This window comes from Pelophylax lessonae (genome assembly GCF_965119305.1).
Source record: "Pelophylax lessonae genome assembly, chromosome: 1".
Taxonomy (NCBI): Eukaryota; Metazoa; Chordata; class Amphibia; order Anura; family Ranidae; genus Pelophylax; species Pelophylax lessonae.
Window position 1 is genome coordinate 191,755,010 of NC_138768.1, and position 17,586 is coordinate 191,772,595.

At 46.6% G+C, this 17,586-nt stretch overlaps 1 protein-coding gene across 4 annotated transcripts in view; it reads left to right on the forward strand.

Annotated features, from left to right (window-relative positions):
* Positions 1 to 17,586, forward strand: part of DMXL1 (Dmx like 1) — a 328,770-nt gene that overhangs the window by 161,595 nt on the left and 149,589 nt on the right. For all 4 annotated transcript variants that reach the window (XM_082251711.1, XM_082251708.1, XM_082251710.1 and 1 more), the window contains exon 18: positions 2,348 to 4,045. In XM_082251711.1, the coding sequence (XP_082107837.1) occupies positions 2,348 to 4,045 (1,698 nt within the window). The remainder of the gene's footprint in view (positions 1 to 2,347; positions 4,046 to 17,586) is intronic.

Below are 17,586 nucleotides of genomic sequence, written 5' to 3' on the forward strand. Positions count from 1 at the left end.
AAATCCCTTTTTTCTGACATTTTCTCAACTTTTGCTGACGGGTTCCCCTGGTGCAACATATGGACCCTGCAGCTCGTGTCCCCCCCTGAACCCCTTGGGGAGGCCGCAGGACCCTCCGGATCCCAGCTGTCTACCGATGCAATTTCAGCGTTTCTAGAAGCATTTGTGTCCTGGGTGGAGGTGGTCTTTAAAGGGCGAGGCGCTAAGAAACCCCACCTGCCTACCCCTGCCTCATCTGATGTCTCAGATTTTGAGTCTGATTCAGCCACCGCAGACGTGGGTCTCCCTGCCAGGTCTACTACCTCACTCCCAGTCTCCTCTGATAGTGATAATGACATTTCTACCTCCACTGCCGAGCAAGATAAGGTGCTGGTGGATGCACTGGTGGTTCTGTCCCTGAAATTGGAGGACGCAGCTGCGGCTGTACCTGGGGCGCAGGTTACGTTTGGCTATCACAAGCCATCCAGAGGGGAAAAGATTTTTCCCTTTCCGGCTTATTTTGCCAACATGCTCACAAAAGAATGGAACCGCCCAAGACGTTCCCCTGGGGTGCCTAAGCGGATTGCTTGACACTACCCTTTTGAGTCTCTGGTAAAGAAGTGGACTGTGCCACCTAAGGTGGTTCCGCCAGTCTCCAGCCTGAATAAGGCTACCATTATTCCAGTGGAGGAGTCCCCGTCCTTTAAGGACCCGGAGGATAGGAAGGCGGAGACTGCGGCCCGCAATATGTACTCCTTGGCGGGGACTGCACTGAGACCAGTGTTTACGATTTCCCTTGTCACGCTGACTGAATGGGCGAAGTTACTACGCCGTGACTTGGAGGGAAAACAAGTCCCTCCTGCCTTTGGGGAGCTGTTGGACCAGCTGGTGCAGGAGCTGCAATTTGTTTGCAATGCCGTGCTAGACACTGCTACCTTGGACATTCCTTAGGATGTCTACTTTCCATAAAGTGGTGATTTGGAAGGGGGGGGGGGGTTGTACTGCCCTGTTGTTTTAGCACCTCAAGAAATGAGATAGGCAGTCAAAGTAAAAGCTGCAAAGAAATCCAATATTTACATCATAGTTTGTAGACGCTATAACTTTTGCGCAAACCAATAAAAATACGCTTATTGAGATTTTTTTTGTCAAAGACGTGTAACTAAATGGATTTGGGCTAAAATATATGACAAAAATTCAGTATATTGGATATTTTTTAAAAGACCAAGTAGAAAATTTCATTTTTTTTCTCAAAATTTTCGCTCTTTTTTTATTAATATCACAAAAAATAAAAAGCACAGTGGTGATCAAATACCACCAAAAGAAAGCTCTGTTTGTGGGGAAAAAGGACGTAAATTGTGTTTGGGTACAGCATTGCATGACCGTGCAATTGTCAGTTAGTCACGCAGTGCCAAGTTGAAAAAAGTGGCCAGGTCGTTATGGGGGCAAATCCTTCCGGTCCAGAAGGGGTTAAACTAAAAAGCAAACCTTTATTATCTTGCAGCTTTACCAATTCTTAGATGTTATTTCTGCATTTATTTTCTTTTTTAATCTATCTTTCTTCTTCTTTCATTTGGTGATCCAGCCAACTGTTGTTTTTCGAAAGAAAAAACTCTCTCTTGCAGTAACAGGGGTGAAACAAACCATCTAACACTAGCAGGAGGGCTTACAATGATCTGTTTTATTTTTGTAAATACATTTATCCCAAAAGGAATAAAACAGTTTGCTGCAACTGCTTATAAAGTGTTAGCTGGAGTTTGACTTAAATTTGTTAATGTACCTAAATCTGCTAGTACATCAAACACCAACCTTCACTTAGACTGACACTGCTGCTGTCCAATGGTGTCCTTGTGCTCCTTCATCCAGGGTGGGGGCACTCTATTATAGGAGGTGTGTCACCAGGTGAAAACAGAGGGGGAAAAAAAGCCTAAAGAAAAAAATAATTGGGGCCAAAACAAATAATTTCTGGTTATGATTGTTATGCTGCAATATATTTTATATATATATATATATATATAATATAAATTATAATATAATGTAATTATTTTTTATTACCACTTAAAATAAAATAAAAAAAAAAAAAAAAGATACATGTTGTAAGCATAGTCATGAGGGTGACAAGACTACTGCAGAATGACTATTTCTACCAACACTGTTGCAGAGACTAGTCTATCCAGTAAGTTGCCTTCTGCACAGTCTTCAAATAAGTGTCTAAAAACTGCTCCCTGAGACTGGTCAGTAAGTAGTTTAATAAATTTGGTTGGCTGCTGGTGAAAGATAATGGAATTATGTGTTCAGTGTGTATGATAATACTTAGACACTACCCACAGTAGTTTGTTTTTGTTTTAATCAGTCTTTATTTCTTTTTTAGGTCACCTGAGTAGTTCTTCCCTTTACCCAGTGAGTAATGCACCATATCTACTAGCAACTTCTTGCTCTGATGGTAAAGTTAGGTTTTGGAGGTGTCGAGTGGAATCAGAGCTTTCCCTTTCTCCCACTGACCTAGAGAATTGCGTGGCATATATTTGGGAGGAATGGCCTTTGTTGATTGAGGATGGTCTGCAAAATGGAGCTGTGAGTGTTCCTGGTAGGCCCATAGAAGTCAGCTGTGCCCATACAAACTGTCTGGCTGTAGCATTCAAACAAGCACCAAGTAAATATAGCAACGCCTCTCAAGAATTTTTGATGCATGTTAGCATCTTTGAATGTGAATCTACTGGTGGCTCCTGTTGGATTCTGGAACAAACCATTCACTTAGATGAACTAAGCACAATCTTGGAGCCTGGCATTAGTGTTGACAATAATCTTGTAGCTTACAATAACCTAGATTTGTTCTTATCTTCCAACAAACAACTCCAACCTAGTACAAAACATTTGGTCCATTTGGACTGGATGTCCAGGGAGGATGGCTCTCATATGTTGACAATTGGAATTGGTACAAAGCTTCTCATGTATGGGCAGGTTTCTAGAAAAGCACAAGAATCCTCATGTAAGGAGAGTTTTGCATTGCAGCTCTGGGAAACTGCCAAAACCACAGCTCACCCAAGGTTTGTATTGCTTAGATGTGTGGATCTTGTGTCTTCTGTGGAAGGCTCTCTTCCTTTACCAGTGTCTTTGTCTTGGGTTCGGGATGGGATTCTTGTTGTTGGAATGGACTGTGAAATGCATGTCTACTCCCAATGGCAGCCTTTTTCTAAACAAGACTCTGCAAGTACAGAGTCCTACAATGGAAGTACCCCATCTATAACGAACTTAGTTAAGCAAAGCCAGTCAGTTCCATCTGGTCTGAATCCATCAAAGAAAACTATGACAAGGTCAATGACTAGCTTAGCTCAAAAGCTTATGGGGAAGAAAACAGCATTTGATCTTCCTGTGGAGATGGAGGACTATGGACTTTTTGAAGCTGCTCATGCTTTATTTCCAACTTTGCCACAGTATCATCCATTGCAGCTGCTGGAATTGATGGATCTTGGAAAAGTACGCAGAGCAAAGGCTATATTATCTCATCTTGTAAAATGTATTGCAGGAGAGGTTGTTGCAATTAATGATAATGAATCCAACCATGAACGCAGACTCCGTTCACTTTCAATCAGTGCCAGTGGAAGTACTTCTCGAGACCCCAAAACTTTCAGCAAACCAGAAAGTGCTGACTACACAGAAATTGAATCTGTGCCTCCTCTACCATTGTATGCACTTCTTGCTGCAGATGAGGATACATCTTTTGTTTCCACAGTGGACAAATCCAGCAATCAAAACAATTCCAACAAACAAAGTGACAGCATTACAAATGCCGAAAACTATGATGAGCTTTTCCAAGTTCCAACAATTGGCTCCGAAGAGCTTACAACCTTAGAGTCTGAAGAAGAAAACACAAAACCACAAGTTATAGACTTGTCACAGTACAGCCCCACTTATTTTGGTCCTGAACATTCAAAAGTGCTATCTAAGCATTTGCTTCATTCTAGCTTACCTGGCATGACCCGCATAGAACAGATGTCTCTGATGGCTTTGGCAGATACAATTGCCACAACTAGTACAGATATTGGAGAAAGCAGAGATCGAAGCCAAGGTAAATAAGTTTTTATTATAAAAAAAAAAAAATATATATATATATATATACATGTATGTGCAAGTTCTCCCACTTAAAAAGATGAGAGGCGCCTGTAATTTTCATCATTGGTACACTTCAACTATGAGAGACAAAATAAGAAAAAAAAATCCAGAAAATCACATTGTCTGATTTTTAAAGAATTTATTTGCAAATTATGGTGGAAAATAAGTATTTGGTCAATACTTTGTTATATACCCTTTGTTGGCAATGACAGAGGTCAAACATTTTCTGTAAGTCTTCACAAGGTTTTCACACACTGTTGGTGGTATTTTGGCCCATTCCTCCATGCAGATCTCCTCTAGAGCAGTGATGTTTTTTGGCTGTTGCTGGGCAACACGGACTTTCAACTCTCTCCAAAGGTTTTCTATGGGGTTGAAATCTGGAGACTGGCTAGGCTACTCCAGGACCTTGAAATGCTTCTTATGAAGCCACTCCTTCGTTGCCCGGGCGGTGTGTTTGGGATCATTGTCATGCTGAAAGACCCAGCCACGTTTCATCTTTAATGCCCTTGCTGATGGAAGAAGGTTTTCACTCAAAATCTCATGGCCCCATTCATTCTTTCCTTTGCACGGATCAGTCATCCTGGTCCCTTTGCAGAAAAACAGCCCCAAAGCATGATGTTTCCACCCCCATGCTTCACAGTAGGTATTATGTTCTTTGGATGCAACTCAGCGTTCTTTCTCCTCCAAACACGACGAGTTGAGTTTTTACCAAAAAGTTCTACTTTGGTTTCATCTGACCATATGACATTCTCCCAATCCTCTTCTGGATCATCCAAATGCACTCTTGCAAACTTCAGACGGGCCCGGACATGTACTGGCTTAAGCATGGGGACACGTTTGGCACTGCAGGATTTGAGTCCCTGGCGGTGTAGTGTGTTACTGATAGAAGCCTTTGTTATTTTTGTCCCAGCCCTCTGCAGGTCATTCACTAAGCCCCCCCGTGTGGTTCTGGGATTTTTGCTCACCGTTCTTGTGATCATTTTGACCTTACAGGGGGAGATCTTGCTTGGAGCCCCAGATTGAGGGAGATTATCAGTGGTCTTGTATGTCTTCCATTTTCTAATTATTGCTCCCACAGTTGATATCTTCACACCAAGCTGTTGCCTATTGCAGATTCAGTCTTCCCAGCCTGGTTTAGGTCTACAATTTTGTTTCTGGTGTCCTTGGACAGCTCTTTGGTCTTGGCCATAGTGGAGTTTGGAGTGTGACTGTTTGAGGTTGTGGACAGGTGTCTTTTATACTGATAACAAGTTCAAACAGGTGCCATTAATACAGGTAAAGAGTGGAGGACAGAGGAGCCTTTTAACCACTTGCTACATGCCCACCGTCAAATGACGGCATGGCCGAGCAGAAATTGTTCTGGGACGCCATCCTATGACAGTGCACCAGAACAGCCTCTCTAGCGCGCCCCCGGGGCCGCGCAGAGCGGCAATCGTAGCCGCGCCTTGTTGCTAGGACACAGCGAGACCCCAATCTCGATAAAGAGTCAATGACATGACTCTTTACCCATGTTATCAGCTGTGTCCAATCACAGCTGGTCACATGTAAATAAGGAAGTGCCGTTATTTGGCTCTCCTCGCCTCACACTGTCAGTGTGAGGCGAGGAGAGCCGATTAGCGGCTCCTCCTCATAGGGGAGACAAGGACTGTAATTAGGGCACTTATCATCGGTGCCTTGATTACAGAAAATGTAAATAAAGTGCCAATTACTGCCCACCATCATTGCCCGCCATCAGTGCCCACAATCGGTGCCCATAGTGCTGCCAGTCAGTGCCTGCTCATCAATGCATTGACTGGCAGCACTATGGGCACTGATTGTGCCGTCCATCAGTGCCAAATTTTTTGGCTTTTTTTTTTTTGTAAGAAATAAAAAACCCAGAGGTGATTTAATACTAGAGTTCGACCGATTATCGGCAACACCGATATATCGGGGGGCCGATACGCACTTTCCCCAATGTATATGGGAATCGGCCTTTTTAATTGGCGATATTTAGGGAAAGTGCTTTAGGGAAAGCTAGAGGCATCACCCCGGTACCGGTGTCCATAGCCGACGGTCGGCTGACTTGTAATGACAACCGATGCGGCTGAGAAGCCGTTAGGCTGTCATTACAAGAAGCGGGAGGGGACATCCCCCTCCCACCGCCTTCCGCGGCACGCCCCAGGTCTCCCGTCCCAACGGCATCCTACCTCCACCGCTGCCCAAGAGAAGACCCGGGTCTCCGGAAGTGATGTAATAACATCACTTCCGGGTACTCTGCGCCAAATTAAAAAAACTGACAGCATTCATAACTGCCAAACTTGGAGTTTTGAATGCTTTTCGGTGCTGAGGAGTGGTTTGGGGTCTTTTAGACCCCTAGATCCCTCCACAAGGAGTACCTGTAGAAAACAAAAAAAGAATAAAAAAAAAGTTTTTTACATGTGTGAAAATATCGGTAGATATAGGCCGATACCAATATCCGATGACCAAAATTTGGGTATCGGCATTAAAAAAACTATATCGGTCGATCACTATTAAATACCACCAAAAGAAAGCTCTATTTGTGTGAAAAAAATGATAAAAATTTCATATGGGTACAGTGTAGCATGACAGCGCAATTGTCATTCAAAATGTGAGAGCGCTGAAAATTGGCATGGGCAGGAAGGGGGTGAAAGTGCACTGTTTAGAAGTGGTTAAAGAAGACGTTACAGGTCTGTGAGAGCCAGAAATCTTGCTTGTTTTTAGGTGACCAAATACCGTATTTATCGGCGTATAACACGCACCTAAATTTTAGGGCAGAAATTTCAAGAAAAAAGCTGAAATTTAAAATAAACCGCTTTAAACTCAGAACATTTTTTTTAAATTAAATGTAGTCTTACCAGTGCCCACAAATGCAGCCTCATCAGCGCAGTGTCCTTAAATGCAGCCTCGCCAGTGCAGTGCCCATACATGCAGCCTCCGCACTGCAGTACCCATACATGCAGCCTTGCCAGTGCCCATACATGCAGCCTCGCCATCGCCAGTGCCCATATATACAGTCTTCGCCAGTGCCCATATATACAGTCTTTGCCAGTGCCCATAATTGCAGCCTCGCCAGTGCCCATACATGCAGCCTCGCCAGTTCCCATACATGCAGCCTCGCCAGTGCCCATACATGCAGCCTTCGCCATCGCCAGTGCCCATACATGCAGCCTTCGCCAGTGCCCATACATGCAGCCTTCGCCAGTGCCCATACATGCAGCCTTCGCCAGTGCCCATACATGCAGCCTTCGCCAGTGCCCATACATGCAGCCTTCGCCAGTGCCCATACATGCAGCCTTCGCCAGTGCCCATACATGCAGCCTTCGCCAGTGCCCATACATGCAGCCTTCGCCAGTGCCCATACATGCAGCCTTTGCCAGTGCCCATACATGCAGCCTTTGCCAGTGCCCATACATGCAGCCTTTGCCAGTGCCCATACAAGCAGCCTTTGCCAGTGCCCATACATGCAGCCTTTGCCAGTGCCCATACATGCAGCCTTTGCCAGTGCCCATACATGCAGCCTTTGCCAGTGCCCATACATGCAGCCTTTGCCAGTGCCCATACATGCAGCCTTTGCCAGTGCCCATACATGCAGCCTTTGCCAGTGCCCATACATGCAGCCTTTGCCAGTGCCCAGAATTGCAGCCTCGCCAGCGCCCATAATTGCAGCCTCGCCAGCGCCACTATACACGTCACTTTTAAAAATCTCCAGAAAGCAGCGGCGAGAGGTAGAGGGGGGCGGGCGGCGCCGAGGAGAAGGAAGGATGCGCTCTCATCGGAAGTCCCGGCGCCTATAATTGATGTCGGCATAGGAGGTGGGACTTCCGATGACAGCGCGTCCTTCCTTCTCCTCTGCGCCGCCCGCGTCCTTCCTTCTCCTCGGCGCCGCCCGCCCCCTTCTACCTCTCGGCGCTGCTTTCTGCACATTTTTTTTTTTTATATCGGCGTATAACACGCACAGCTACTTTTTCCTCCATTTTTAGGAGGAAAAAGTGCGTGTTATATGCCGATAAATACGGTACCTATTTTACAGAGGAATATACCAATTCATTAGAAATCCAACAATGTGATTTCCTGAATTCTTTCCCCCCATTCTGTCTCTCGTAGTTGAAGTGTACCTATGATGAAAATTACAGGCCCCTCTCTCTCATCTTTTTAATTGGGAGAACTTGCACAATTGGTGGCTGACTAAATACTTTTTTGCCCAACTGTGTATATATATATATATATATATATATATATATGTATATGTGTGCGTGTTTATATTTAGCTTTGCATTCTTTTGTAAAACAATGCGTGTGTTGGTATTCTAGGAAAAATTAATTCCAGTCTAATAACTACAGTTGAAATACATGTTATGTTTCTTTCTTGCCGTGACATTTTTTAACTCTCTCTAACAAGAGCCTTGTTGTAACAACCTATTTTCTTGGTTTACATTCTCAATGACCATTAGGAGTTTATAGCACCATCTACAGGATTAGGACACTAGGCAGAAAAGAACTCCTATGAGCAGTCCTCTGTGATATAAAATCCATTCTCTGCTGTAGGCAAGCCAGTTATTCTGCCTAGTATTCAAGACTAAAGACCTGATTCGCTGCTGGGACCTATAGTTCCATAAACCTTTTTTTGGGTTTTTTTTTTTTCTCCCTTCTATTTGTTTTTTCTTGCGAAGATCTACCAACAGACAGGCTGGACAGTGGGTTGGATGATCTAGTTTCAGGGGTCTCCCCAGTCTGGACAAGGAGCTCAAGCGGGCCTTTAGCTATGTGCTGGGTTGGCTGCGACAGCTCCATCCTGGATCGGAGTGGCCAGCAAGTTAAACGTCAAACGGGATAGGTGTGACCGGGCGCCCTTAGTCCGTGTCAGTGTTACCCTGACTGGCAGCCCAAAACTTTGGGGGAGAGGAGTATCTGTCTTGGGAGACTTAACCGCATGCTCTGCTGGATTGGTAAATAGATGAGTCTACCCCCCCCTTCCTTCTCCAGATGCAGTGTGGGGTGCGGGAACTTTTTGGTGTGGTTGCTGATCTGGGGTTTCCTCCTCCCCTCTGGCCTCTGGTATCCTTTCTGTCCCCTCTGTCTGAATTTCCCCCTACCTTCCAGTCCTAGACTCTGGGCAGCCTGGGGCATCCCTGGTGGGGGGGGGGGGGGTCCTGCTTCCCTGGGAAACCTGACTCGTCTGGACCGTGCGACAAAGGCCTCCCTCCTCTGGTGGCCCAGCTCTCCTTCCCTACGGGCCTGGAAGTCCTTTCTCCCTCTGCTAGACAGTTGTCATAACAGAAGCAAGCCAGTCCTGGGCTCGAGATGAACTCATGGCCGCTGAACTCCGGAGGAAGCTTGGCTGCCCATCCATGTCCTAGAGCTGGGAGCGACCGGATTGTCTTTGGAGCACTCAGGGGAGGGCTGGCAGCCTTAGGCCTGGGGGGCAAGTCCAGTTAAGTGGCCCATTGAACAAACGAATCAGCTCACCATCCATCTGCACCACATTTCCCACAGAGAGAGAGAGAGCGAGAGGGAGACTGCTCCACATTGCCCACACAGAGAGAGAGGGAGACTGCTCCACATTGCCGTACAGAGAGTGAGAGAGACCGCTCTACATTGCCTTAGAGAGAGAGAGAGACCACTCCACATTGCCCACACAGAGAGAGATCGCTCCACATTGCCCTTACAGAGAGAGACTGCTCAACATTGCCTGCACAGAGAGAGAGAGAGAGAGAGAGCGACCATTCCACATTGCCTGCACAGAGAGAGAGCGACCTCTCCACATTGCCTGCACAGAGAGAGAGCGACCTCTCCACATTGCCTGCACAGAGAGAGAGCGACCTCTCCACATTGCCTGCACAGAGAGGGAGCGACCTCGCCACATTGCCTACACAGAGAGAGAGCGACCTCGCCACATTGCCTACACAGAGAGAGAGCGACCTCGCCACATTGCCTGCACAGAGAGAGAGCGACCTCGCCACATTGCCTGCACAGAGAGAGAGAGCGACCTCGCCACATTGCCTGCACAGAGAGAGAGCGACCTCTCCACATTGCCTGCACAGAGAGAGAGCGACCTCTCCACATTGCCTGCACAGAGAGAGAGCGACCTCTCCACATTGCCTGCACAGAGAGAGAGCGACCTCTCCACATTGCCTGCACAGAGAGGGAGCGACCTCTCCACATTGCCTACACAGAGAGAGAGCGACCTCGCCACATTGCCTGCACAGAGAGAGAGCGACCTCGCCACATTGCCTGCACAGAGAGAGAGCGACCTCGCCACATTGCCTGCACAGAGAGAGAGCGACCTCGCCACTTTGCCTGCACAGAGAGAGAGCGACCTCTCCACATTGCCTGCACAGAGAGAGAGAGCGACCTCTCCACATTGCCTGCACAGAGAGAGAAAGAGAGACCGCTCCACATTGCCTGCACAGAGAGAGAAAGAGAGACCGCTCCACATTGCCTGCTCAGAGAGAGAAAGAGAGGCCGTTCCACATTGCCTGCTCAGAGAGAGAGGCCGCTCCACATTGCCTGTTCAGAGAGAGAGGCCACTCCACATTGCCTGCACAGAGAGAGAGAGAGAGACACCACTCCACATTACCTGCAGAGAGAGAGAGACCGCTCCACGTTGCCTGCACAGAGAGAGAGAGAGACCGCTCCACGTTGCCTGCACAGAGAGAGAGAGACCGCTCCATATTGCCTGCTCAGAGAGAGAGCGGCCACTCCACATTGCCTGCTCAGAGAGAGAGAGGCCACTCCACATTGCCTGCACAGAGAGAGAGAGAGACCGCTCCACAGTGTGAACCGGTCTCTCTCTGTGCTGGCAATCTGGAGCTGTCTCTCTCTCTTTCTGTGCTGGCAATCTGGAGCTGTCTCTCTCTCTTTCTGTGCTGGCAATGTGGAGCAGTCTCTCTCTCTCTGTGCGGGCAATGTGGAGCAGTCTCTCTCTCTCTGTGCGGGCAATTTTGAGTGGTCTCTCTCACTCTGTGCGGGCAGTGTGAACCGGTCTCACTCTGTGTGGGCAGTGTGAACCGGTCTCACTCTGTGCGGGCAGCCTCTCTCTGTTTGGGCAATTATGTGGAGCAGTCTCACAGACTGATTGCCCCCAGAGAGATTGAGACAGAGAGCCTGCCCCTTCCCCACACTCAGTACACAGACCAAAGAGACTGCAGGAAGATTAAAGCCCCGTACACACGTACCGATTGTCGGCCAAACGATCGGCCATCTTTTGTCCGGTGCTGTCCTGTCGGTTGAAAAGTGATAAAGACTGCACACAAATTTTGTCGGCCAACAACAGCCGACTGCAGAAGTGATGTCATGTGCTGGTTTACTTTCCGTGTGTTTTTTCTTCTCTAAACATGCCCAGTCTTGCTCATCTGCTGTTTGTCGGCCGAATTCTGTACTGACTGAGGAACAATCGGCCGTTCTGGTGTTGGCCAACAAAAATTTTAAAGTCTGCACGCCAAATTCTGTTCGGCCGAAAAGTCGCAGTCGGTTGTCGGAAGCATCATACTAACAAGCCGACAATCGGCCGATCGGTCGGTGGCCGAATATTTACGGCCGACAATAGCTACGTGTGTACGGGCCTTTAGACTAAAGTCTTTGTTGTCACTGCTGCCATGCTAAGCGCTACTTGTGGAGTCTGGACCTTCTCTGGTGATTGAGCACCACACCACTAGGCAAGCAAGCAGTGTAGCTGAGAGTCACAGTGAGCGCAGCAGGCTAAACACGCAAGTCCTGCTGTCTCCCTGGGCACAACCACCAGGTTCTCCAGGCTGTTGGCTCCTCCTGTGTCAATTGCGGGTAGTGAGAAAAGCACATGCATGCAGGCACATGCTGGTGCATTGGCCCCCAGGGGCCAGATAAAGGGCATTGTGGGCCTGGTGCTGCAGTGGAGCAGGTTTAGGAGTCCCAGCTCTCCTCTTACTGGCCATCCTCCTGTGTTTCCAGGAGCCTGTGCTGACTTGTGTCCAGACTTGGTGGCAGCCACACAGGTGTAATGCTAGGGAAGCCTGGCATTTGATTTACCAAACTTCCATAAGAGTCGTGTGTTGGTGTGTGAAAGTTTAACAGCCATCAGAATACAGTTAACACTGCCGGAAGCTATAACAGCCAGCAGTGATCGACAAAAAAAAAGACACACTGGTTGTACTGAAGTCAGTTGATAAATTCTGCACAACCAAGTCTGTACATAGATAGATCTAAATCCTGCCGGTTCAGCAGAAATTTCAATATGTCTATGGTGGCTTAATTCCATTAGTCTCTGGGTTTAATAATATCCTCAAATCTTCTAAAAGGAGGGCTCCACTTAGGTGAAGAAATTCACTTTGAACACCTTATTTCCATAACTCTCTTTAGGTAATAATGTGCAAACAATAAGGTGGATGTAATAGAAATAAGGTGAAGTTCAAAGTGAATTTCTACACCCAAGTGAAGAACCCCTTTTAGAAGTGCCATTAACCTGGAGGGACTGGCATTTAGGAAGTTAATACAGGCAAGGAGGAAATGTGATATCGCCCCCTCACTGCCTGTCAAATGCCTTTTGCAAAGTGACCTGAGCATGGATCACTTTTCAGTGGAGTGGCAGTGCCTGCTGTAAGTGCATACAAGCCTTTGGGCGCACACTGGTGTGCTGCGGTTTGGCTGCAGTGCTGATGTACTCACAGTTTTCCTTAGCCGCAGTCCCTTAGACTTCTTTTAGGTTGTGTGTGTTTGCTGCATTTTCAGAAAGTGCACCAAAGATGCAGCATGCAGGATTTTTTGTGCACTTTCAGAACATGCAGTAAAAATGTGCAGTCTAATAGGAGGTCTATGGGGCTGGGGGTAACCTGCAGGAAGGCTGCCAGTACACCAGCACTGCAGCCAAACCGCACCATACCAGTGTGAGCCCAGTGCATTGCGCCTATGGCAAGGTACTGCACAGGCTGCTCAAAATAAAAATCTCTCTGCAGAGAGGGGGAGGAAGAGACAGCAGGAAGGGAGGAGAGGTTACTTGGACGGGCACTGGGCATTCGCTGGATTCATTTAAGGCACTGTCTGTCAAGCCGACTTCTCAGCTTGAACTTTCCCGCCCACATATCCTCTTCACAGACAGCACACAGTGTGGGCGGGCAAAGAGAGGGCAGATGCAGCCTCTAGCAGCCATCCGTGTGAAGGAGGAGGGGCTGGCTAACTGGTTCCATAACACAGACTGTCAGCCCCATCTGTGACAGAACACATCTCTTCATGTACAGCTGCACTCTGCCAGCTCTAGAACTGCACGCGTGCAGTTCTGAGCTGGCGACACAGCAGCCTTTTTACAGGACATCAGAGCGACCCAGGGGGAAATTGCCCCCCGGCCCAGTCCGCCCCTGGGAGCACTGCACAGATCTTGTCCTTGAGCTCCCAATCAGGATCCAATTGGACGCCACTGCAGTGGCCCATGTCAGTCAGCAGGGCAGCATGTGAGGTGCAACATTAGTGCTGGAGGCGTCTCACATTCTGTAGTGGAAAGAACAGTTCGTTCCAGCTCTCCTGGGTGTCGGAACTGGTGGCCCTGTCCGGTAGGCCGCCTCATCTGATTTTGCACAACAATAAGGTGGTTCTTCATCCACCCCCTTCCTTTTTCTGAAGGTGGTGTCGGATTTCCACTTGAGTGAGGACATTTTCCTTCCTTGTGTCCTGGGCTTTTTAACCCTAATGAGGTGGCTTTGCACTCCTTGGATTTGGTTCTTGGGTACTTATCCATGGTGGCCGCCTTCTGGAATTCCAACTCTCTCTGTGCTCTCGGACAGTGTGAGAAAAGGCATGGTGGCCTCTACTGTCACTATTTCCCATTGGATTTGGCAGACGATTGTTTCCTTTCATTTACGGCGCATTCCAAGGCAATTGGTGTCTAATGGGTGTTCCAGCATCAGTGCTTATAAAACAGCTTTGTAACTAACTGGCTTGCCTATAGTAGAGAGGGGTTTTTTTTAAACCAGAGAGGATTGCTCATAGGAGTTGCTGAGTTATTTTCTGCTTAGTGTCCTACTCCTGTAGGTGACGCTATAAAACCTTAATGGTCAAGGATCAGAAGAGCTGTGTCCATCAATGAACTCAATGAAAGGAATTGTACAGTCAGTAACACAAAATGTTGTTTTGCTGGTTTTTCCCAGAATTTCAGTTAAGAAACCTGTTATGTTCCTTAGTAGTGACAATGGTGATCTCTGTGTTTCCACCACTGCCTATTTAGTGTATTTCCTATTGGCCAGGGTTAGTATCCTGCATCTTTCTGGTGCTTCTATTATCAGACTGAAACCCTGCATGGACAAACTATTGGTTTGTAAAGTGGTCCTAAAGGCAGAAGGTTTTTTTACCTTAATGCATTCTCTGCGTTAAGGTGAAAAACCTTCTTCCTGCAGCCCCCCTTACCCTTACCGGAGCCCGATCACAGATGCTCTCTCCTCTCTCTCACTCAATTGCAGCCTTGAAGGAGGGAGCAGAGGTTAGGGCCGAGCCATGCTCTGTGTGTCTATGGCAGGGCTCGACAATCCCTGGGCGCCAGGTCGCATTTGCGACTAGAATTAGCGAACTGGCGCCTGAGGGTGCCCTGCAGAAGGTGTCCTGTCATTTTTGCCCAGACTTCCGCGCACGGAGTGCACGGACTTCCGGGCCGTCCGAAAATTGAGGCCCCGGCTTTTCGGCCTACTTGAGATGACAGGCTTCCAATGGGGAACTCCAATGTTGTGGAGGCCGGGAGTAATGACTGTTTCCACTGCCTTTTTGTTCTCAATTCATTACCATCTCCCTGTCCAGTTAGTTACCTTTGACAGGGAGTGTGGTTATTATTATTTATTTAATTTATTTTTTAAATGTAAAAAAAAAAAAATATTTTTTTCTTTTGTTTTTAATTATTAAAAAAATTTAAAAAAAATTCTTTTTTTTCCAATTATTAAAAAAAAAAATAAATAAAAAAAAAAAAAAAAAATATATATATATATATATATATATATATATATATATATATATATATATATACACTTTTTTTTTCCTCATCGCCATGCCACAGCCGAAGGCCCCTTTCACACGGGCTGTCTGATCAGGTCCGCCTGTCAGTTTTTCAGGCAGACCTGATCGGACCCTTGATTCTCCTCTATGAAGCAGTAATCTGCCGCCATCTGATCCTGTCCACCAAAAGCAGACGGATGGTGGTTCTATTTTCTATCCATCCCGTGGATCGGATCAGATGGCATCGGATGGAAAGAGACAGACAGTCTGTTTTCATCCAATTGTGCTATAGAGGAGAGTGGGGTTCTAGTCATATTTATGTGTAAATTTAGTATCCGTTTTATTAAATAAAGCTTGGTTGTTAGTTTAAAAAAAAAAAAAAACTGGCTCCTAACTTTTTTAGCTGGCTCCTAGATTTCAGGAAAATTTGTCAAGCCCTGGTCTATGGACATACAAAGCCAGCTCAGAATCGAGCCCACATGAGTGCCCCCATAGCAAGCGGCTTGCTAAGGGGGCACTTGGGGGGGAGGAGCCAGAAGTGCCAGTGGGGTCAGAGAATAGGAGCTTTGAGACTGCTTTGTTTAAATCCATTGCAAAGAGCAGGTATATTGAACATGTTTGTTATTTAAAAAAAAAAAAAAATGTTCTTTTACAATCACGCTAAGGTTAGGGATTCTTGTAGAGAAGTAATTTTTTTAAATATTTTTTTTACCTTTAACACAGAAAACCCTGTGCTGAATGTCACAAATGCTGGGTTCTCTGTGACAAACACAATTTCCTGATCTTACACTATAGGGCTGAGGCTTGCTGTGGTGTTATATGCAGCTACTTTCAGGTGACTGCACACTGGCAAAAAAAAAAAAAAAATGTTGGAGGGACATGCCAAAAGCAAACAGTCTTGCATGGAGGTTTTTTTCCCCCTCTTAATCTCTGAGTGATTTCTTCCAAAATGATTCCAATATGATTTTTTTATCGCTTGGCTGAACCATAGCCGCTGCAAGTGCTTCATGAGGAGTTAGCCGCAGGATGCTTTACAGGTTGAGAGCTGTCTGCCTGGTTAGGAGCCATTCTCTGAAGACACCAGTGGTAATATGCCCACCATGGAGGGTGATGCCAGGATGGGGTTAAATTCCTCTTATTCCTGCTGCTGAAGTTGGTTGCTACCGAGTGGAAGTTTTTTAAATATTTACACGTTGCCCATTTGATTTCCATTTTGGGGTGTGCAGAAACCACTGTCTAGCCTTCTGATGGCGTGGTCAGACATTCCAGAATAGTCGGTGATAATGGTTTTGATACCGGTTTTAAATGTCCTGAAGGAGGGGACCTGGGAGTGGTACGGTTGCTCTGTTTTCTCTATCTTCTGTGGCGTTCTGCTCCTGTGCAGCCTTTTCTGTGCATATGCTGTTTCGTTTTCAGAGGTTACTGTATGTGCACACCTTGCTCCTTCCTTTTTGCATTCAGGATGCCAGTCAAGCAATATCTTCTGGTTCTTTCCCCTTGAGTCAGACACAGTACCAGAGTAAGATGGCATCTGCCGAGGAAGAATCCTCACCATCTGAAGCATCTGGTGAAGATGATATGCCTGCTACCGAAATCTCTCCAAAACACAAAACTGTTGCTACACTGAATGAAGCTATACAGTACCCTAAGATGCCTAATGTGGGGTCCCTAAAGTTTCCTACGCCAGCTAAGACCTTTCTGGTTCACCCACAGTTTGATCTTTTCCTACGAAATGACTGGCCTCACCCGGTGAAATTTTTTGTTCTGCTAAATGTTTTACCCAACAATATCCCATTGAGGAACGTTTTCTTCAGAATTGGGCAATTTCTGTGGTAAATTTAGCCTCTTTTTACCCAAGACCCTCTCGACCTCTGTGGATGATCTTTGGCATTCTGTCAAACAATTACTGTCTGGACTAAGCGTATGACCCAAAATACCCAGCACCATTTTTATGAATCCTTGTCTGTTCATAATCCGCTGGAACTTCTGCCTTCATCCTTGCGTTACTCCATGACTCGCTTAATGGAAACGTTTTGCCAAATTTCTGGATTGAGCCTTCTATCTGTACTCACGTGCAGGATCCTAGCTGAGCTCCCTTGCATAAAATTCCTCAATCAGCTACCCTTGAAGGCAAACTCTTATTCTTCTGTTTGGTCCCTCTATATAGGAAATCACAGGGGGTTTGAATCCATTTCTTAGGTGGGTGGGTGTGGGAATTGAGACCGGGTAGCATGACACAATTGAAGGTAGCAGAAATACATACATCTAGGTAACCCAAACTTAGTAGAAAGATTTCGAAAGGATAATAAGGCACCAGCAGGCATGATACTCTCGAGCGTCTTAATTCCAAACCGGCCCAAAGCTGGGATTTAGGCACCAGTCTAAAATGTTATAAGGTAGGATTTCCCCATAGCGGTTGATACGGAGACCGATAACTGGGTTGCAAAAAGTGTTTCCGAGCAGAGGCCCATGGATCTCATGAACCACCATTGAAGTCAGACCAGAATAGTCGCCCAGTAATATACCAAGTAACTAGGCAACGGCAACCCTCCAC